The sequence below is a fragment of the Oryza glaberrima genome, chromosome 1 (assembly GCF_000147395.1).
Source record: "Oryza glaberrima chromosome 1, OglaRS2, whole genome shotgun sequence".
NCBI classification, from domain to species: Eukaryota; Viridiplantae; Streptophyta; class Magnoliopsida; order Poales; family Poaceae; genus Oryza; species Oryza glaberrima.
Genome location: NC_068326.1, coordinates 32,395,874 through 32,415,406, shown reverse-complemented (window position 1 = coordinate 32,415,406; position 19,533 = coordinate 32,395,874). Strand labels below are relative to the sequence as shown.

Sequence of the window (19,533 nt, the reverse complement as noted above, 5' to 3'; positions counted from 1 at the left end):
TTTGGTTTGGGCTTTATGTGGGTCCCACTGTACTGTTCATTTTTACTGTAGATTTCGAATTGCGCGCCTCCGACACAGAGAGAAAATTTCGGACAGAGGAGAGAGAGGCAGAAAACGCAACTCAGCTCTCTCTCTCTCTCTCTCTCTCTCTCTCGTTGACTCCGCCTCGGCGACGGGTTGGCGATTCCGACCATCGTCGGCGTTTCGCCGGCGAAGTTTGGTTTCCTTGCTCCAGTGAGTTTGTGCTTTGGTGTGTGCGTTCCCCTGCTTGTGCTTTTGCTTTTTGCTCGGTTGAATCGTCTCCTTTAGTTTTTGTTTGAGTTATGTTTGATTTCTCCTTTGTATTTTGTGTAGGTTTCCTTGGCGAAGTGGTGGGGGATTCCTGCTGTCGACGGCATCTCGGCGGTGAAGTGTCGATCTGCACTTTCAGTGAGGTTTTTGTGCTTCTGCTTTGTTGTTTCAAGTTTTGGTTTAATCCTCTCCTTTGTTTTGGTGTGCAGGATTGGATCTGCTTTAGTTTGCTTTTTGCTCGGTTGAATCTTCTCCTTTGGTTTTTGTTTGAGTTATGTTTGATTTTTCCTTTGTATTTTGTGTAGGTTTCCTTGGCAAAGTGGTGGGGGATTCCTGCTGTCGACGGCATCTCGGCGGTGAAGTGTCGATCTGCAGTTTCGGTAAGGCTTTTTTGCTTCTGCTTTGTTGTTTCAAGTTTTGGTTTAATCCTCTCCTTTGTTTTGGTGTGCAGGATTGGATCTGCGTATTTGATTCAGTTTTTGTTGTGGAGATTTGTTTTTGGCTTATAAGGTGAGTTGTTTTCACTGATTTGAATTTTATTTTGGTGGAGATTTGTGTTCTATTCATGTGGATTTGATATGTTGTTCGTAGATTTGGTTAGTTATGGGGAGTTCCTATACATCATTTGATTTTGACCTAGTGACAAATGAAGCAGTGATGATTTGTTTGGATTATGTGATGAGTATTTTTAGTAGTGATCTTAGTTTTTGTTCTCTGAAATATTTCAGTCTAGTAAGGGCCTTGTGCTTCAAATTATAGTGTATAAGCAGGTTGATGCTCTGATCTAGCTTTGGGAATCTATGAGAGCAGAAAGCTATGCTATGAAGTAACTGAATATTTTTGGTTATTGCCCTGTTACAGATATGTTTATCATGTTAAATTATTTTATTGTGGTATAGTTCTGTTGTTTTGTAAATTTGGTATATGTTATTTTTAGCATTTGAAACTTGCAGCATGTGCAGAAGTTTGCATGTTTGTGTGACTGAGTGTTGATATACAGATTTGAAGGATGCTTGAGTGTGGCCTGCTTTTGTGATATTTTGTTTGACTGTGTAGGTCTATCATTTAAAAAAAATCTGATTGTATTTTAGCTATTTGTAGTTTTAAGAATTTTGGTAGTTTTATTAAGTAGGTACCATACTTGTTTTTAAATGGAACTTTTGTCAAGGGTGTGGGGTGGTATTTGCAGTTGCTGTTTGATTTGCAGTAGGTGTCCTGTGAGTTTAATTTGTTCCTTCAGCAAAAAGTATGCCTACACATGAAGCATTATGCATTATTAATGTTTTTTATATATATTCTGTAGAACTGTATTTGATTTGGTGGGAAGTATTTATTTATAGTTCTGAATGTTCACTGATGTAATATGATTGCATTTTAGTGATGTACTAGTTTAAACCACTTGATACGCAGAATTTTGTAGTCATTTATTGTTTTTTTGTTTTTGCCAGATGATGATACATATGATTTCAATTAAGCAAATCAAAGTTCTGCACGTCATCAGGCAAGAAAATTATTCATTCTAAGTGAAAAGAATGATTAAATTTCTTGTCTGATGATGTGCAGAGCTTTGAGGTGTTTTTTAAATATCTGATGGCATTTTATTTTTTATTGTATATTTCTTGGAAGTATGAATGATAATTAATATCTTAATCTGATTCAGATGGTTAATTTTGTTTAATGCAAAAAAGCACACAAAGACCTTTGGACTTGGTGAATCATTTTTTTTATTTGATGCAAATATAGTGTTTTTGATATTTTGTATGTCAAGCATGATGCAAGTGTTCTGTGTTGATATTATGTACAACTATAAATGAATTGGTTGGTATTATTATTTATAGTGTTGAATGTTTAGTGATGTGGATTCAATTCATCTTTTGTTTTTGTTGTATAATATGTAGATGCCTCGTGTTGATAAAAGAAAAAAGGCTGCCAAGGCTGTTGTTATTTCCTCTGATGAATCTCATTATGATGATTCTGAATCTTCTGAGAATTTTTTTGATGGTGTTTCTAAGGTTTTGTGATAAATGCTCTTTTTCATTATGTGCTTTTTTATTTTTTGTATGTTCCATTTCATTTATGTATTTATGCCACATATTTATTTTTCTGCTTTGTTAACAGTATACTGATTCTTCTTCTGATGATAACATGGAAAAGATTTTGTTGAAAATATTCAAGAAACAGGTAATTTTTTTGTGATTTAATTATTATTATCTTTTCATTATGTTTATCACTCAAATATTTTTTAATTTTTCTTGTAGATTGCTAAAAAAATGAAAAAGAAGTTTATCAGTAGTTCAAGTGATGTTTTTCGGAAGCATAAGGTACCTAAATTTTAGTTTATTTTTTCCTTTTGTGTTTTAATTTTAGGGTTATTAATAAGTTTTTGAAATTAATGTACCTTGTTTTTAAAATTTTGATAGGCTAAGAAAGCGAAAGGAGTTGTTAAGAGTGATGGTTCATTTTCAAGGTTTTCTGCCAAGTATTTTCGTCGGGTTGTTTCATCGTTGTCTCCACATCAGATGTTTGTTATTGAAAAATATGGTTTCAAAAATCTTCTGTTGTTTGATAGCGGTGGTATTCCCAAAAAATTTGCTGCTTGGATTTCTAGTAAGGTTGATCTAAAAACATCTGAAATCATCTCGAAAGATAGAGCGATTCCTATTACAGTTGAGTCTTTTAGAGATATCCTTGGACTCCCTTTTGGTGGCTTAAGTTTTGGGAAAGGTTATGATGAAGGAAAGAATTTCATCCTTTCAAAGTTTGGAATCAGTTCTCTGACTTCTGTTAGATATTTTGGGGATTTGCTGATTGAGCAGAAATAGTTGTCTGATGATGAAGTGATAATATCATTTTTGATTGTTGCGTTGGCTTGTTTCATCTGCCCAAACTCTTCATTGTATCCTAGTGTGAAGTACTTGACAATTTTTGAAGATTTGAATCTTTTGTCATCTTATGATTGGTGCAAGTTTGTTTATGACTGGTGCATGAATCGCATAAAGAAATTCCAAAAGTCAAAGAACTTGGGTGGTTGTTTGTACTATTGGGCTGTAAGTTTTCTTTGTATTCTTTTTATTCATTTTTGTTACTTTTAATTTTTTGATGTTATCTTGTATAATAATCTTTGAAATTTTATTTTTTTTATTAGGTTTCGTATCTTGATACTGTTGATTTTGGTGAAAGAAATGTGCCAATTGGTTTTCCTCGAATGTCTGTTTGGAAAGAAGGAATGATAAAGAGGTATTCTGACTTTGATAAGATAGATGATGATACTTTTGGACTGAGGCCACCAAGAGTTATTTGTTCTACATCTAACTCATAGGTATTTTGTTTTTAGTTTTGTATTAGGTATTTCTTATTTTCTGTGTTTAATGTTTGCAATTTATCTGTTTAGTAGTTAAATCAACTTATATCACCTTCATGTTTGATTTTTAGTCTGCAGCTGCACTTGATGAAGCATTATCATTTCGTCTTAAGCTCAATTCTGTTATTGGAGAAGCATTACCTAGTTATCTCAAGGACATGATTTGTACGATGCTAAAAGATCATTTATTTTATCTGAGTATGTTTTATTTTTATTAACCTTTGTGCTAACAAAACAAATTTTCAGATGTTGACAGCTATGTTCCTTTGGAGAATGACTTACCAGATAATGTTCCTCTTGCTGTATGCATTTAGTTAAAGTTTATATCTTCAGATTATTGCATAATTTATTTGTAACAAATTGTTATTATGTCTTTTCTACTGCTTTTTTATTAGGGTAATTTTGATAATGCTGGTGATTTCAATTGTGCTTCTGGTTATCTTCCTTCAATGAATACTGGAAATGTAAGTATATATTTGACTTCAATTTGTTTATATTTTGCTTTATATAGATTTTACAAGTGTTTGAGTAAGCATATTTTTATATATCAAATTATATTAGTTTTGCTTATCTGAAATTTAGAGGTCTTAGCTAAATGTTTATTGTATTGATCTAAATTACAAGGAATAATTTTGAGCCATTGGCATGTTAGTGCTGCCTAGCTATTTTATAATGCTTTTTTTATGTTTTCCAAGCAATGAACTTATTATATAGCATTTTTTTTAGGCTTCGACTTCTGTTGTTGATGATGGCATTGCTGAGAGCTTTGGTGATGGTAAAATTAACAATATGAACTATTAATTTCAGTTTTTTTTCCTACAATGCAATTTTTTAACAATGATTTTTCTTGTTTATTTATTGATCTTTAGGTCAAGCATTAGTTACACCTGATGTTGGTTATGCTAAAAACTTTAAGAACTCTTCAGATGAAAGATTTAGTGGTATGTATTTTTATCTTTGCCAAAAAATTTTGTTCTTTTAAAATTTTTGTTTATTTACTCATCTATGTTTTAAACATTTGCAGCGTCTGCTATCGCAACTGCAGCTGCAGCTGTGAAGCATGTTGCAATTAAATTTAAGTCTAGGTTGCCCCAATTCAATGGATCTGAAAATGTGGATCGTGCTGTTGATATGTTCAAGCCTTCATACAAGAATTTATTTCCTCAAGATAATGTTTGTGATTCAGTGGCAAACAAATCTTTTGATATGGAAGGAAACAGATGGAAATGTAACTCCTTCATCCAGCCAAGTAATTATTTTTGTCTTTTGTTCCCTTTGTTATTTATTTTACAATCATTAGTTGATAATTTATTTATATTTCTTATGTTTGTCAAAATAATTGCAGGCTGGTATTTCATTTCACTCTGTTGAAGACACTCCAGAAGAGTTAATTCAAATCAAACATAACCGTGAGGGAACTGCTAGGACTCCTAACAGTGGAATCATCAAAAAGAGGGTGTTTGAAGACTTAGTAGTAATTGTTTTCTTTGTATTGTCATTTAATTTAGAGTTGTTTTAGTGTTATCTATGTTACTAATGATATTGTAATATTTTGTGTTTGCAGAACTCTCCTGATTTAATCATTGTTGGTGAATCTAAATTTCATGATCGTTGCAATAATATGACTGCTCAAAGTGATCTGATTTATAATGCAAGCATTCTGCCTACTAGTACTGCTCATCATGCGAGTTCGTCAGGTGGAAAAATTCCCCCACATGGCCCTAGAAGAGTTCTTGCTAATGCAAAGTACACTAGTGATCCATTTGTTGAATTGCATCGCCGTTTTCCAATTTCTGATGTTGAAAATCGATACTACATTGCTGTTTGTCGTCTTGCAGATAGTTCGAAATGGCACAGGTGAATATTTTTTGTGATTAATTTTTGTGGTTTTTATTTATTTGTATGTTTACTTATTTTCATATATTATTTTCTTGCAGTTATGATGCAGTAAATATCGACAATGTCAAAGCTAATTTTTACACTTTTGGACATTCTTTGAAGAAAAGTGGTCATGTGTGACCCTCTGTTATGGCTGTTTTTTTGTAGAGTGATGTTTCAAAATAATCACCCATCAAAATCAAAAAAGAATTACATTTTTCCATCAATTGGTATAAGTATCTTAAATTTTTTTAGTCTTGTGCTAATGCTTATATTTATTTGTATTCAGTCTATTTTAAATCTTTTGTTCTTTTAAATTTGTTAGGAACAACTAGTGGTTGACCCAAGTTTTGCTGATGCTGAAAAAGTTCAAAAATCTTTTGAAGGTGCTGCAAAGGCTAGGAGATTGGATTTGTGTGATATGGTATTATTATGTAATCCTTACTATATCTTAGTATTATATATTTCTCTATTTATTATATGTTTTTTGATGATGATTTATTTTTGCAGCTTTTTTTCCCTATTCACTACCAACAGCATTGGTTCTTGTTCATTGTTGATGTCAAAGATAGAATGTTTGTTTTTCTAGACTCTAAACATGAGGAACATTCTGAATTTTATGAAAACCTGAAGACTTTTGTAGTAAGATCTTTGAACTAGAAGTTTTCATTATTATTAGTTGATTTGAATGTTTAAACAAGTAGTAATGATAATATTTGTTTGGCAGGTTGACAATTTTCAGAACTTGTGGAATAAGTTTGTTGGTAGTTCTTTGGATTTTAGTGTTTTCAAGACTGTTTTTCCTCCTGTCCCTCGTCAAGATTATGAGTATGTTTTCTATTCATACTTGTTTTGTTTACTTGTTTTATTTTCTTTTCAAAACAATAGAAACATGGTTTCTTTATTTGTAGGTCTGATTCTGGAGTATTTGTTATGAAATTTATGGAAATTTGGTCTCCAAGGATTCTTCTTCCTAATGAGTTCTCAAAGCAAAACATCAACAATATCCGAGTGAAATATGTAAACCAGATCTTTTTTTCATGCAAAGAACAAAATGCTTCATACTGAAATCGAAGATGCTATTCTTAATTGGTTTAATCCTGTAAGTTTTAAATTTTCAATATAACATGTTATTTCATTATTAAATTAGTGATATATGTTAGTTATTTTTGTTTTTTGCATTTTTCTTGTAGGAGAAATTTGCTCGTCAATAAGGCGCTTGGCTGTACTTCTGTCAGCAGTTTATCCATGTTTCAGTTAGAATCAAACAATTCATTGTATAGGACCAACATTGTGTTGCAGTGAGAATATGTCTGATAAATAGTAGTATATGATTTAGCTATTACATAGTGTCAAGTTTGTAAAAATATCTTACAAACAGTGCCAAACATTGAACTTGCAGAGACAAATTACATGTCTGAAAATTACTATGTATATATATACTATATAAATGTCTTGCTATTCTAAGTCTTGCTGCTAATGCTTGATTTTGACTTTGCTTTTCTTATTTGCTTTGTTTCTTCCTGCCGGTTCAAAGCTTCTTCAGTTTTCTTTTTACTTGGAGTTTTTAATTTCTTCAACATGTTGTCTTGAATCTTTTCCTACAAGCATTTGCATTGGTTTTTACAAGGTTAGTAATTTAATGTGGTCTTGTTGATATGTACAAAAATTGAAAAAACAAAAAAAAATTTACCTTTACCTGTTCCACTTGGTTTTTTGTTTTCCTTTTTTTTTCTTTGCTAAATTGAACTCTATGTGTTTCAATGGGCAGCTTGGAAATGTGTGATCTGTTCTTCCACAGTGACTGCAGTGATTCACATGTTTTTCTTCTATTTGTTCCCTAATAGTTTTGTATCGCTGTTGTGGTCTTCCCTTTGATTTTGCTATCTCTGGATCCAATATCTGAAGTTCATTAACTACTGTATTTTCTACTTCAACATGATCAACTTCTGAAGCTGAATTTGCATTGTTCTGGTTTTCTGTACTGCTTTGCTGTTGCCTTGTCTCTTCTGGACTCCTATTTTTCCAAGCTTTATCAATCATATCAAATTGTTGCATCATGAACTCATATGATTCAGTTGTTTTGGCACCTTTTGAAGCAAATTCAGCACTTCTTCTTGAGAGGATATTGAACCTGAGAGTTGATCAGTTTGAAACAGGTATGATATGATTGCCAGATTTCAGTTTTGATGTTTCTTCTTTTTTTCTCCATCTCTGAATTATATATTTGTCTGGTATACTGCTGAGGTTGTTGTGGAGCATAACTTTCAAGATATGTGAACACAGTAATCCATCCTTTTGGAACATTGCACAGATGCAACTGAAATCTTCCTTCTCCAAGTCTATCATAACAAGGTACTTTCTTCGTCTATACACCTCAATTGTCTGATTCAGAGCTATGAAAACTTCATAGGTTTTGAATTAGTCCATCTCATTGAGTTGTAGTCTTGTTGTTTTTTTAAGTTGCACCTGGAACTTCTTGAATATTTTGGCATTATAGAGTTTGACTGCTTGTAACTCTATGTAGTAATGAGACCATAGTCTAGTTGGCCTTTTTGTTCTAGACTCATGATCATCCTGCTGCACTAAATTTGGAATAGTGTCCATCACAATTGCATACTTTGTCAAGAAACTAGTAATGCTATATTGTGGCCCAACATCTTGTTTAAATCTTGAGTTTGTTCCTTCACTTAAAGCTGTACTTTGTATGAATGGACAGAAATTTGTCTTGAAATAGACAGGTATAAACCTTTTTCTGATTGACCACATATGTGTCAAGAAATGTATGTGTTGCAAGCCATATCTCTCTATCATATCTTTCCATAGATACTCAAACTCTTCTTCAGTCACTGAGTTGTTGATAATGTCATCATATTCATCATAAAGGTTTTCCTCTTTCTTGAATAAATTGCCAGATGAATTCCAAGCCTTTTTGATTATATGAAAGAAGCAGTTTCTGTGTGTTGTCTGTTTGAAAACTTGAGCTATTGCTGATTTCATTGCCCCGTCTTGATCTGTTATAATGGTGCATGGATGTTTGCCTGACATAGCTTTGAGAAATGTATTGAACAACCATACAAAAGTCTCTGTTGTCTCATCATGTAAGAATGCACACCCAAAAATAATTGTGTTGCCGTGTCTTGAGATACCCACAAAGGGTGAAAATGGTAGTTTATATCTATTAGTCATGAAAGTTGTGTCAAAACTGACACAATCACCATATTTCTCATACCAATCTCTTGACCTACCATCAGTCCAAAACAGATTTCTGACTTTTCTATTCTCATCCAAGTCTATTTCATAGAAGAAGTTTGGATCTTTCTCTTGTTGTCTTCTGAAAAACTCCAATGCTTGCATCATGTCATTGCTACTAGTTTCTCTGTTTATTGATGTTCTCACATTGCTTATGTCTTTCTTGGTGTATGGCAGTGCTGTCATTCCTCCTCTTAAGGCTGATAGGATCACTATCATATGTCTAGTTGGTATATGGCATTCATTCAGTGTCCTTATGAGCATTTTTTTCTTCTGTTGACAAATATTTATGAGATCTAAGGAACCTTGCTTCATTTTGAGGGCTTAGCTCATGGTTGTGGTCCAAGTCTAATATTGAAATGTGCCATATAGAATTTCTTTCAGATATCACCAATGTACACTTACAATCTGTGAGAATGACCTGATTTGTATTCCTCTTTGAAACAACTGTCTCCTCTGTTTGTTGTTTCTTTTTCTTTGAATTCTCTTTCCCAAACTTGTTGCACTTAAAAGTTACTCTGGTGACCTCCCCATTTATTGTTTTGCTTGTGGTGTGGTAGCTGTGCGCATTGACAACGGAAAATCCCGCTATGATAGCATAAAAGTTGAAGAACCTCGTCAACACTTTTGAACTGCATTCCAACTTGAGGTATATACTTGCTTTGATCTCTAGTGTTTTTCCTTGCAATGCTTCATGCTGTTCCTGGTCCAAAAAATTGTTTATATCTTCCTCAGTTAGTTCTTCATTTTCATCAGATTCAGCAATTTCATTTGTGCCCTTTTCTATGTTCTGTTCTGGCCCATTGTTCAGACTCTCCATTGTTGTTTGCTCCTGCAACAGAACAACTCCATTGTTGTTTGCTCCTGCAACAGAACAAATTTATTAGTTTGTTGTCAATTTTATTTTTCATTATAGTTTTTACATGTTTTGTTAGCAAACAACATACCTTGTCATTTGCAGCCATACTAAAAATATCTAGTGACCATGGGTCTACTGGATTTTGTTCATTCTCTGAATCATCTGAATCACCATTTTGATCACCCTTGCAAACAATAAAATTGTAACAACATATAAAACTTCTGTACATTTTGTATACTATATGTGGCATTTTAAATTTATGTTGCTATACCTACATGATTATGTCAGCTGATCTATTATCTCCTCTTGTTGTATTGACAGCTGACTGCATTGAATACTCAAATTCACTTGGCTGCAATGACATAATTTTTTTTTGGTAAGTAAGTTTTGCACTTTTTGCTCCATATGTGTGAAATGAAATACCTGATAATAGTTATCTCCTGCTGTTGTAGTAAAATCCCATTGTATGTCTTCTGAACTTGTCCGGCTTGTTGTAAGTATCATTGAATTCTGCTTGTTGTTGTATGGAATTAGCATAACTTGTATATAAATATGCAATATATTAAATGTGTGTTGTACCTGGAATGCTTTTGGTGTTCCAGTAATAATTGAGACTTGCCCCTGTATATATATACATATTAATTGAAGAGATGTGTAGTATTAGTTAAATAAAATTTAGATATTTAAATTTTTCAATACTTTCATACCTGCATATCGGAACTTGAAGGTTGCGAATTAATTATTTGTTCCATTAAGCCAGTTGTTGACAAAAAACACGAGGCCTGGGAGATCTGCTTAACTCCAGTGCAGGTCCAAAGCTCGCCTTCAAATGTATGAGCATGCCAGTTGATTTGATCCTGTAATCAACAAGAAATAGAGACAAAGAATTCGTGGTTAAATCTATAAATGATAGCCGATCGGCTAGGTGCCGATGACATATCATTTATCTTTGAGCCGATGTCATATATGAATCGATCGACGGTTATAAATAGATAGTAAGGAACTAAATCTGTTCGATCGGCTGTAGATATTAACGATATATAGTTCTTATATTAATATATACTTAAATCAAGTGATTGGGATAGATCGGTCACCATGCCGAGACAGTATAAATCACTTAGATCGATATATATATATATATATATATATATATATATATATATATATATATATATATATATATATATATATTAATAACAGGATTATATATGTTTATAGCATAGCCGATCAGATAGATCTAGCATGTATCAGCTAATATTCCGATACTACTTTATATAAAGATATCAAAACAAATATAATATACCAAACAAAAGCTTAATATACTTAAATGTAATAAGATCCTGACATAAAGGGCGAATTTAACATGTCATTGAAGCATATAGATCGAACATGGTTAAATCAGATAAGATCGGCTGAAACTCCGATACTACCCTAATCGGCAACCAGAGGACAGGCTAGAGATTGATATTCTAAGCATGACTTAATAGATCAAACTCAAGTGATGCAGCATTAAGTATGAAAAGAAGAACAATATCTAGACAATCAAGCCGTTGAGTGTTTCATAAAGTGGTAGATATCTTATATAATCTAGGACAACGTCGCTATTTAACCTAATCGGCTGCCTTCTATTAACAGATGTTAGCCGATTGTAGGTTAGATGACGATATTGCCAAAGATTATGTAAGATATATGATAACTCGACGAATTATATAGACAAGATTAGAGTGTCATAAAGATGAAAGCACTAATCTCGAGAACACAAGTCATCATAACAAGTTTTACCTCTTGTTGAAGATCGAAACCGATGCAGCTCAACCCGAAAGCAAGAACTCGTCGAAACAAAATTAAAGCAAAAAGGTGGCGATGCACCGAAATTGTATTGAACGTATGTGTTAAAAATTACATAGGGCTCGGGGTCTATTTATACCCGAGAATTACAAGATATGTCCATACCGGACACGACCACTATCTCTAACAAACTCTAAGATACCATAAGTCTTTGCGGCAGACTTTTGCCCAAACATATATCTAAGGAAGTTACATAAAACATCCTAATTAATAGATACAATTGCCATCTTGAAGCACCTCAATTCAACCCAATGTCATACACCAAATTATACTGTCAGAATCGGCTGCATCGGCTCACCTAGTCCGACTCAGACCCAGCTGATCCTAACCGTAGCCGATCTGGACTTCAGCCGATTCTTGCTCTGTTCTTGGATCAATCTCTGCCTTCGACTCCACCTTGATCTAATCTCCTTTTCCGATGCTGATATTACCAAATTTGGTCGTTAACACCAGTATATGACATGTTATCTTGTTGCCACAGAGCTAATTCATCATACAAAGGATATCCATAATGATTTGAATTTTGCTTCTGATATTTGTCCATCTCCTTTTGCAAAAGCACAATATTGAAAATGACAGCAAAAGAAAAGTACTTAAGGTTTTAGCTCTCTGTAGTATTAACCTGCACAAGATCTGATTCATTTGATGTATTATGTTTGTCTACTATCTCTTTGTTGTATGACTCAATCAGTGCTTTGTCTTGACCTGAAAAAAATTCAAATGCAATTGTAATAGTTATTCCTCAAAATTCTTTGTACTAAGCATTTATGCTAGGTAAGCATGATTCTGACTTGTTGAAAAATGATTCTATTTTTTCTAGGTGAAAAATGTTTTTTTTATGATTATGCAGCATGGTGCATAATGTTAGGTAAGCATGGTTCATTTATTTACTCTTTATTGGAACTTATTCAGACAAATTATAAATTTACATCATATTTTAATACTATTTACATGGCAAGTTACAGTGGTTTTGTACTATAATTACAAGTGTAATTATTTTTTTTGTACATGTAAATATTCAATACTAATCCCCAATTTGCACAAATATCATAGGAACTTGATAATAATGTATGTATGTATGTATATGAAATCATACCTGCTACAGTTGTTATATTCCTCTTTGCTGATTCTGGAGCTGATGTTGATCCTTTCGATATTTTCGAGATTTTTTGCTCTTTGCTGACTTCAGAAGTTCTTGCATTTGTGTACAGAGATGTATATGTATATATTAGAGCTGCAATTATAATGACACTATGCTTGCAAATTTATGTAAATTATATATTTGAAAACTTACATAACAATTGAACCATATTTACACCTTCATTTACATCACACATGTACTAAACTTACATATGTAATTTCAGTTATATTGCAGTGTAACTTTCTGGAACTTGTTTTATCTTGCTGATTTGTATGTATTTTTTACCAGCATATCATTTTTTATGTAAGATAAACTATATTTTGCTATATCTGTGATTTGTGTAGGTTAACCTATATGAAAATAAAATTTTGTTCAATTATAGTCATTTTGAATTGATCATGACAGCTTTTTTTTTATTCAAAGTTTTGAAGTTTGACAAGTTAATAACAAGATATGATTCAACAAATGATTAGATTTGTAGTATGACATGTCGTACATTTGATCATATTTTAGAGCGTAAGATTCCATAGAAACTTCAAGTCATGTATTGTTCATTTGTTGACCACAAGTCAGTTAAATTTGTTTTTTTTTCCAAATTTAACTGAAATCATACCTGCTACAGTTGTTATCTTCCTCTTTGCTGATTCTGGAGCTGATGTTGATCCTTTCGATATTTTCGAGATTTTTTGCTCTTTGCTAACTTCAGAAGTTCCTGCATTTGTGCACAGAGATATATATGTATATATTAGAGCTGCAATTATGATGACACTATGCTTGCAAATTTATGTAAATTATATATTTGAAAACTTACATAACAATTGAACCATATTTACACCTTCATTTACATCACACATGTACTAAACTTACATATGTAATTTCAGTTATATTGCAGTGTAACTTTCTGGAACTTGTTTTATCTTGCTGATTTGTATGTATTTTTTAGTTACATCATATTATACAAGAACTTACATTGCTACTAACATAAGTAATGCATTATTTTTTGAGTAAAGTATATCTTTGGTAGAATGCAGTATTTTCAACTAGTTTGTCAAGCTTATTTATACATGCATCATAGTATCTTATAGATGCATGATATTATGAAATCTTAAAATGCATATTTGATTTAAGTTTTTCATTCTGTCATTCAGTTTCAGAGTTTTATAGATCTGTTTTTTTGCAGAGAGGTCAGATCTGCTTAATGCATCTATTTGCTTTTCTTTTTTCATGATTTGCTTTTGTATTCAGATAAAACCATGTATGGAGTTTTTAAATAGTGGACAAGATGAAGTACAGTATAATATATATGCAGGATACTAATAAGATAGTCTAATGCAGGGTTATGCTTGGTTTTTGCTGAACAAGCATGCTTTTTAGTTATCATGTATCTAATGTGATAATATTGAACAATTTTGCAATGAATATATTGTACTTATGCAGCTAATTTGAGTTTTTGGATCGTGTACAGAGAAGTAATCAGATGGTAATTTGAGTACCTGTTTTTTTGCTTTTAGATGTCCCCAAGTAATTTCCATCTTCCACTTTATCTTCAGGTTTTGATCACAGTTTGAGATTATGAGATGTGTAAACTTCAAATTTCTTCAGAACAAAGAGGTTGAGATGTTGTTGAAATCAAGATTCAGAGGTTAGAGGAATTGTACCTTTCAAATCCATCTAATTTAATTGTTCTTCTGATTGGTGGAGTTGATTTGTTTCTGTTCCTTTGATTTGATCCATAGCGTATTACCTGATTTCTTCTCCCTCAATTTCTCTCTAATTCTCCATGTCTTGGTTTGTTGAGTTCTGGATCTGGGAACACTATCACGTGTGTTGTTTGCTTTTGGGTGTGAGCTTTCTTGACTCTCAAGTTGGTGTTTTCCCTGCTTTAAGATTTGTGCTATTTGTGTGTCTGCGTTTCTAATATTTGGGTTTATTGCAATAGTTGGGCTTTAATTCGTCATATTGCTAATTGGGCTTTTGAATGGGCCTGGTAAATAATTTGGGCTTTTAGTGTTTTAGTGTATAAATTTTCGTTTCCAGGTTATGGGCATGTTTGCATTTGTTTGGGCTTGTTTGTTTTCTTTATTGCTCAATTTTGATATTTGGGCTTGAGCCCATTTTGAGCCCACTTGAGCCCATATGAGATTCAGATTATCCATGTGGCCCGTGTGACAGATTTTTTAGTGTTGTTTCTGTATATTTTTGTCTGTTGTTAGATGTAGATCTAAAGGACAAAAAATCTGCATGATAGGACCCTAGAAAATCTGTCAAATGTTGTGTAGGCAGTCCCTTAAAGAGGATCCGACCCATTATCTATCTCTAGTCAAATAAGCAAGCGTGATTATGTAATATTCATGATCTCCAATTCTCCATAAAGTTGGCATAGCCTCCACCGTGAACTGCGCCTTAATTTAGATTGCCCACCAGTAAAGTCCACTGTAAGACACGTCCATCGCTCATTTGCTCTACTACCAGAGCAAGCCGGTCCGGCGTGCGCGTCACATACGGCCACAACGGGTGCGTGACTGCGCGAATTGCCCTGCACACGTAGCAGGTTATCTCAGCAGCTGAGCTCCAACGCGAACACCCGACACCAATTTGGCAAGTAGCCATCTTCGTGCCGGTGCATCCATATCCATATGACCATATCCATCCGCCTCGCCCGGCCCCGAACCTGAACGCATCAACGTCGCCCGGAAGTGGTCCGCGTCCATCTGGAGGCGCAAAGACAAAAAAAGTGCAAAAGACGCCGCGCCGATGCCCGATGGGGAGAGGTGCAGCGACCCCTGCCTCCGTTTGATTCGGTCCCGCGCGCCGTGCCGTCCCGCTGCTGCTGCCATCTCATCTACAAGAGCGCGGCCCGGCCTTCTCTCTTGCTCGGCCAAAACCATCTCGTCCGCGATCCCTCCGCGAGCTCGCTCTCGCTGACGCGAGCCATCCCGCGTAACACGAGCGATGCGGGCAAACACGCACACAATTGTGTGTCTTTGACCGCGTTCGGGCTCGTGGACGTCCGGTAGATCGGCCTGGGTTTTACGTGCTCAGCTCGTGTGGTGGCGGGCGGGCATGTGTTTGGCCTCGGTTACGTAACACGAACGGGGTAATTCGCGCTTGGTTTATTACTGCTGTACCCGATGGCGCGGGAGCTGACTTGCTCTGCGTGGTTTGGACTTTGGACCTCTGCCGTTTCATTTGGTTTCGGGGACACGGTCAAATGACGTTCAGCTCGTTAGGTATGTGAGAACCATGGTCAAGATCCACGGCCAAATACTTGCGCTGTGTGGCTGCTAAACTCGATTGCTTTTCTTTGCTGACTAGTTCTAACTCAGTTTTGCTGTTCCCTGTCCATTAGTAGTAGTCGTGCACATCTGTCGTCTCTCGGCAACGCGTGTATCTGATGAGGTGTTTTGAACTGTTGGCGTGTAGCCACGCAAGGAGGCTTGAAAGTTTTCCAGGCTATGCTGATGAAACTGAACACGTCAGAACCCGACAGGAAGAAATTTGATTGTGCTTACTCAGTCCTTTTTAGGAAGGGCTGCCGGAAACCGATTTGATTCAATCAGTATGTACAGTTGCAGCACTGATCGGTCTGGTATTGCTTAAATACACACATATATATTTATTTCCCCCTAGTAAATTACATTTAGAGGATATGAATCTTTGATGATGTAAAAAATTAAAATTGTATACAACATTTTTCTATGTGAAAAAAATTACAGAGCAAAATTTGCTGTGTATCCTACAGGAGTACATCCTTTCCTCCCATCTCCAGTGTTAAGGGACGGTACCCTTTTCTGCAGCCATCTGCATTCCTGGGCCCTCCAAACAAATAAACAAATGTATCAAAGACTACAGTATATCCTAGGTACGTACAAGTACAAAACCCCCCTAAACTACAATTTCCGTCGTGTCATGTCTTTGAGATTCCTACGACGACGATTCTTTCAGTCAGTAGAGCGAGTTCTGGAAGAACATGTCGTCTCCGGGCTCTTCCTTGGCTCTCGAGGCGTGCATCGCGTCGTTCTGCCTCTGCTGCTGCTGGTGCTGGCTCATGTACGAGCCCCTGGCGTCGTCGAACCCGGAGAAGCCGCCGAAGCTGCTCCCGCCGACCACGCCGCCGAACGGTCCCTGGCCGCCGAACCCGTCGGGCCTCAGCGCGTACGGCTGTGGCCCCGTGGGCTGCTGGTAGGACATGGGCGGCGGCTGGTTCGGCAGGTACGGGTGGCTGCTGGTGGCGGCCGCCGCCGGCGGCGCGGGGCGGTAGAGCGCGGCGCTCCCCCGCGCGGCGGGCACGTCGTGGTTGTGCTTCCCCTCGTAGGTGGTGATCACGGCGCGCAGGTCGTGGGACGCGCGCTCCACGTGCTTCCGCACGGGGCAACCGGCCGTGGTGCACTTGTAGTAGCTCCTGCAGACACGAAAGCAGCACGCACGATAAGTACAAGTACGAGAGATACACACGCGCGATCACACCAGTAGACGAACTGAAAAATGGACTTTTTGGGTTCTTTATTTACCTTGGGTTCGGGTTGCCCTTCACCACCTTCTGGCCGTACTTTCTCCAGCGGTAGCCGTCGTCGAGGATGTCGATGTCGCTCATGGTTTGGACGACCACCCTCGGTTCCCGCACCGTCCGGTTGCCAGCCATGGAGATCCCCTCGCCGTCACCGTCTTTCCTCCTGATATTATGGTGAACATGTTCAGTTCACTGTTTTATCTCAACAAACATAATTTGGCGCGAAGAGGTTTGGGAACAGGGCACTCACCATCTCTTGGAATCCGGCTCGTCGTCGTCGAACTCGTCGCCGCCGCCGTTCCCGGCCCGAGGGGAGCCAACTCCGATCTCGTCGTCACCGAACGACGCCGACGAGTTCTCGGGCGTCGCCGCTGTGCCGGACATGCCCCCGAAGGAATGCTCCGACATGTCGCCGCCGCTCTGCAGGACCTGCGCCGCCGACGAGCCGGAGTTCCTGCGCGTGTTCTGCGGCTTGGCGTGGTTGTGCGTGCCCTTGTACACGATCTCGGTGATCTGGCCGTCGAGCGACCGCTCCACCTTCTTCTTGGTCGGGCAGTTCGGGAAGGTGCACTTGTAGTAGCTGCGGGGGTTCTCGCTCCCCTTCACCTGCTTCTGCCCGTACTTGCGCCAGTTGTAGCCGTCGTCCGACGACCGCCTCTGCGACTGCGGCTGGCTGTACCCGCCGCCACCCTGCACCTGTGGCGCCATCTCCGACGAGGTCGCCTGGAACGGCGCCGCACCGAAGCTCGCCGCGTTGGCACCCGCGTCCATGCCTGCAGGCTGCTGCTGGTAGCCCCATGGCTGCTGCTGCTGCTGACTTCTGTATGCCTCGTCCCCCTGTCAGAAAAGGTTATTGTTTAGAGGCTACTTCTATAATTTGGGTTTTGACTATTGCAATTTGCAAACTGAAATAGTGAAAATGCCTTAGCTAGGAGTAAGAAAGAAAGATGCTAGGAGTAGTTTCTTTTGGACAAAGTCAGCGAAGGACCCCTCCAAAAAGGGTAACAGCTGACGTTATGGTTGCTCTCACTCACCAGTGGGGCCGGTGGGACCGGTGGCTGGAAAGTCGTCGTTCGCGCGGCCTCCTCGCTCGCAGGCGCCGTCTGAAACGAGAAGTCGGAGTAGGAATTCCTCTGCTCGTCCTTGCCGCCTTGATCGGCGCTCTGCGCCGCCGCCACCTCCGGCCTCCAGTCAAAGTGCTGCGACGCGAATGCGCCCGTCGTCGGCGACGGGAAGATCTGAAAACCGGCAAGGTTCAATTCTCAATTTCTCATTATCATCTGAAAAACCGTACAGAAATGACATGGCATTAGGCCATTAATGGAGCTCGGCCCATTCGCGTGCGTGCTTACACTGGAGGTCAGGAGCACCGGCGAGCCGAGGAAGTCGGCCTGGTTCATGCCGATCGGGCTGTTGAAGAAGGACGACGGCGACACCGGCGGCGGCGAGAGCGGCAGCGAAGGCGGGGTCATGGCCTTGTACCTGGACACACCTCCGCCGCCGGCTCCCGCGTTTCCCCCGAGGAGGTCTGTGAAGCTCGCGCTGGCGAACGAGAACGTCCCCGGCCGCGAATTGGCCGACGTCTCGACGCTCCCGGACGACGAGGTTGTCATCGGAATCCCTCAGGTCGCGACCAAAACCGCCGCGTCTCACAGCTCGTCGCCGTGCGGTTCGTGTCTCTGTCCGGCCTCCGGCGTGTACGTACGGGAAGAAGGAGGAAGCGGTGGTGGAGGGAAGAGAGAGTTTGGATTGCTTGGACGGACAGGAGGAGAAACTATATAGAGGTTTGAAACTTTGACCGTTGACTGGTCAAAGCTCGTGGCGTTTGACTGGCGGCGCATTGTGCGAGCGCTTGCGCGAAGCTGACGAGATATTATACCCACCACTAAGGGGACGGGATTCGCAGCTGCGTGGGGCCGTGCGGCTTGTTTCGTGTGGAGCGGGTAGGGTTTTTGGCGGATAGAGAGGTTGGTGGCCAGGAATGGTTTCTTTGACCTGCTCAAAACTTTCAATGGGATTATGGGTAAATCTGGTGGATTTGAATTGCGGTAAATAAATTCGGTTTAAAGGTAATGTCCAGGGGTAAAAAATGATTCAAGCTACAGGACAAGAGACAATATTTTTAGATCAAATTTTGTTTGTTTATTAATTGGAGTTATGTTACACCACACACAGGTTTATCCATTTCTGGTGCTACCTTGGCTGCTTGCCTGCTTTTACTGGTTCGTTCTTAAATTGGATCCGTTGTGTTTTTCGTTCTTGTTTGATCATAATTTTGTGGATCATAAAGGAGTGTAAAATTACACCTCAGGTAGGTCATCTTTCTAGATGCAAGGCTACTGCTTGTTAAATTTTGTAGTGGGGAGGAAGTGGTTTTGACCTCTTTTCTGTTT

At 38.0% G+C, this 19,533-nt stretch overlaps 1 protein-coding gene across 1 annotated transcript; it reads right to left on the bottom strand.

The window, feature by feature from the left end:
• Window positions 1–16,296: 16,296 nt before the first annotated feature.
• LOC127765538 (WRKY transcription factor WRKY24) lies at window positions 16,297–18,873 on the bottom strand. The gene is made up of 5 exons (XM_052290491.1): window positions 18,493–18,873; window positions 18,175–18,378; window positions 17,391–17,977; window positions 17,142–17,303; window positions 16,297–17,032 (listed from the first exon to the last, which is right to left on the bottom strand). The coding sequence occupies exons 1-5, from the start codon at window positions 18,751–18,753 to the stop codon at window positions 16,576–16,578; spliced, it is 1,671 nt and encodes a 556-aa protein (XP_052146451.1). The 5' UTR covers window positions 18,754–18,873; the 3' UTR covers window positions 16,297–16,575.
• Window positions 18,874–19,533: the final 660 nt, after the last annotated feature.

Bases quoted from the DNA above. Each gene is read 5' to 3' on its own strand.
- LOC127765538 (XM_052290491.1), bottom strand. From the start codon at position 18,753: ATGACAACCTCGTCGTCCGGGAGCGTCGAGACGTCGGCCAATTCGCGG. The intron at 17,978-18,174 runs GTGAGTGAGAGC...CTTTTCTGACAG, and splicing joins CGGTCCCACCGGCCCCACTG to GGGGACGAGGCATACAGAAG. The intron at 17,304-17,390 runs GTGAGTGCCCTG...CCATAATATCAG, and splicing joins GAGCCGGATTCCAAGAGATG to GAGGAAAGACGGTGACGGCG.